The sequence below is a fragment of the Drosophila serrata genome, unplaced genomic scaffold (assembly GCF_035046125.1).
Source record: "Drosophila serrata isolate PLE 108 unplaced genomic scaffold, ASM3504612v1 contig_293, whole genome shotgun sequence".
Classification (NCBI taxonomy): domain Eukaryota; kingdom Metazoa; phylum Arthropoda; class Insecta; order Diptera; family Drosophilidae; genus Drosophila; species Drosophila serrata.
Window position 1 is genome coordinate 1187095 of NW_028257191.1, and position 3512 is coordinate 1190606.

General features: G+C 50.1%; 1 protein-coding gene across 1 annotated transcript; it reads right to left on the reverse strand.

Annotated features, from left to right (window-relative positions):
- Positions 1–1943: 1943 nt before the first annotated feature.
- Positions 1944–2489, reverse strand: LOC147643097 (uncharacterized). Its single transcript, XM_086836883.1, has one exon. The coding sequence runs from the start codon at positions 2487–2489 to the stop codon at positions 1944–1946; it is 546 nt and encodes a 181-aa protein (XP_086693009.1).
- Positions 2490–3512: the final 1023 nt, after the last annotated feature.

The following is a 3512-nucleotide window of genomic DNA, read 5'->3' on the forward strand; positions in this document are numbered from 1 at the left end:
CATTCAGGGAGCACCTGGAGTATGCCCAGAAGAAGGACAGTGGGACGGCAGGAAGTCTCGCCCGCATACTGCTCAACACTAGAGCCCAAGCAGATCACCAAGAAGCTGCTGACGAGCGTCGTAACTTCCCAGATCCTGTATGCGGCGCCGATGTGGGCTGAAGCAGCCGAGAGGAAGTCCTACATGCGGGGCGTAGAGGCCACTTACAGACTCTGCTCTGTTAGGGTGGTGCGCCGTTCTGGTGATAGCTGGTATGGATCCCTGAAGGAGCTGGTCCGTGAGAAGGTTGAGATTCGGTGTGCGCTGCGAGGACACGAAGGACCAGGAGGCGGATCTAAGGCCGAGGCGAAAAGGGCGGCCAGAAGAAGGAGCTATGAGAGCTGGCAGGCGAAGTGGGACGCCTCGTCCGAAGGGCGTTGGACACACAGGCTGATCCCCAACCTAGAGGCATGGATGGAGCGGAAGCATGGGCAGGTGGATTTCTACCTGACCCAGGTTTTGAGCGGACATGGCTGCTTCCGTAGCTACCTCAAGAACACGTAGTGTTCGAGTGCCGCCGATTCGACAATGAGAGGGCCGCCCTGGAGGAGGTAGCAGGAGCAGAGATCAGGGTGGACACGCTGGTGCCGCTGAGGATAGAGACTCCCAGGATGTGGGAAGCGACAACAGCATTCTCTGCCAAGGTGCTGAAGGCTCTTAGAGTGCTGGAGAGGGGTTGAAGGGAGCGGACGGGCTAAGAGGGCTACAATTGTGCGAAGCATTGCTTTGCGGCCGTAGATGATGATGTTTTTAGATGTTTTTTCCAATCTAAAATAACATGAATAAATTCGAATATAAAAAAAACGTAACGAGACATGCTCTCCCGGTATAATTTTTGATCTCGAAAGGGCTCTCATAATCAACGCCCGTGTAGGCAAAGGCCCTGGAGAAGGAGACTCGGTCTTCTTGTAGATCGTGCAAACCTTACACGGATTCACCACAGCCTTCACCAGATTCTTGACTTTCGGAAGCCAATACTTTGATCGACTCAGGCACAAAATCAATTGACTGCCGTCGTAGAGCGTAATCTGTTGAGTTAATTGAATGACAAGGCGGGCCAGTCTACAGTCGTAGAGCAGAAGGATCGGATGTCGCTCATCGTACTGCAGGGCTTTTGACGCCCTGATGCGCCCACATGCCCTTAGTCAATTAACGGATATAAGTTCAAGATTTGAGATGCCACTAAAAGGGGTCGTTTCTCTCGCAATCACTTGTGCTCTTGGCCGTATGCTCTACGCTGCGCAATGGAGATCAGCGCTCTTTCTGCCTATCGGATTTCTTCACTCGTGAGTCGTAAAGTGGGCGAAATTGAGCCCTTGCGGCAGCGCTCGAAGAATCGTTTAACATACGCCAGGATTCGCAGGGCTTTGTCCAGCTTCAAAAAGCGTTCCTGAAACTCATCAGAGGGAGTCCTTCTAAAATGCACCCTGACTGCCCGCTGCTCTAGCTCTGTGTTCCGATGCACATCGCTTTGCGCTGGCCATAGCTCTTGTGGCCCTTGCAGCCACTCAGATGCATGCCATCACAGTTGACTGTCCTCTAGCTCGTGTAGGGACACGCCACGACTAGCTAAATCGGCGGAGTTCTGTTCGGATCGAACGTGTGCCCAGCAGTCGACTGGTATCACCTGGGCTATCTTGGCAACTCGTTTGGCAACAAACGTGGTCCAATTGCAAGCAGGAAGAATGTGCTCGGCTGGAAATTCTCCGAAATGGTCATGTGGTTGGCAGTACACTTCCTTACCGGGAAACCTGTGGAGTTAAGAGCCTCTCGCAAAACTTGGATTGAGGTTTCGGCTTCTTTTAGGGAGTTTGCTTCTGCCAAAACCTCATCGACGTACATATTTTGATTTATAATCCGGCTGGTTTTTGGAAATGGTCTTTGGACATCCTCTGCCAGCTGTTTCAGTACTCGACGCAGTTGACCCCGAAGGTAACCGTTTGCAACTCGAAGTCTCGGATATTCCCTTCCTTATTTAGGAACAGAATTCTTTGAAAGGGCGTATGCTTCGGATCGACCCAGATTTGACGGTACATTTTTGTGATGTCTGCACTTAATACGTATCGAAAGTACCGCCATTTCAAAATCAGGATAGTCAAATCGGATTGCAGGACTGGGCCACAATGAAGAATATCATTTAAGCTGGTTCCATTTGCAGACGGACTGGAAGCGTTAAATAAAACGCAAAACTTAGTAGTGGTGCTCTCGGGCTTAAGTACTACATGATGTCGAAGGTAATAGGTAGGAGAACTATGAGTCGGTGAAACTTCTTTCATATGACCCAGATCCAGATATTCCTGAATTACGCTGTCATATTGCTCTTTTAGGGAAAAGTCTCTTTTTAAATGATTCTCGTTTTGAAGAAACTGAGCTAACGCAATGAACCTTGAATATTCCAGATTGGATCCGGAGTTTTCGGGGTCGCAGAACGGGAGCGTGACCACGTACATCCCGCTTGCGTCTCTTTCGTTGTTCAAATAAAATTACTCTCACAATAGGACTCCGCCTCTCCTACCATCTTCATGGTAGATGCTCCACCTCCCAGAACTTGCTGAGAAGTGCATAATTATTATCATGGCGTACCTGAATCGTGAAGTTTGCGACTGCATACTGGAGATCGGCCCCGTTAGCACCCACCCAAAGATGGTCTCTTGGCCTAGAAGTGAGCCGTAAATATCCCTTCGCGTGCCGCCCATCATCACTGACGGTAGAATGACGGCTCCGATAAGGCTGTAGATCTGGAAACTTTCAAAGAAACTGGGGTCCGCCCATTGGAGATCGGGCAGGTCCTTCAAGGAATTTTTCGAAATTGGATGCGAGGATTGGATTGGATTTGCCCGCTAATTTCGAAAGGACATAGGCTACGGTGTCTATTTGTAGACCCGGTTTGGTAGGGGAGCGGATTGCAAAATTGCAAAGTCTTGTCGACTTTGCCGAAACCGAATGGTTTAGCCCGGTCTGATTTTTGCAATGAACTCGCAATGAATTTGTGCAAAGCAGTGGTTGCTGCCGTTGTCTCGTCGGAGGATGCCATTATTTTGTTGACTGCGCGTGTCATCCTTATGAACTCACTTCTGGAAGTGAAGGGATTCTCACGCTAACTGCAAGCGACGATTCGCTAGATGCTTTCGCCAATGGATGGGAAATCACAATCCGGGGAGTGGCCTTTGAACTTGGCGACGAAAGATCCCTTCCTTGAGACGCGGACAATGCGGTTCTTCCTTTCGGATTGGCGGACTTGGGTGTCGGCCTAGGGCGAGCCGGTACCGGAGTGGATGTGTTGGCTTTGGGCTTTTTTCCTGGCGCAGATGTCGGTTTCGAGTTTACCTCTATGGGCATGCTCAATTAGGCCCTGACGAAATCGAGGCCGTCTAGCTGACGCACCGCCAAATAGAATAAAAGAACTGCGACAAGGCCTGTACTAGGATGAACAAGCCAGTCTGAATCTAAATTCGAAAAGGTTTAGAAACGTC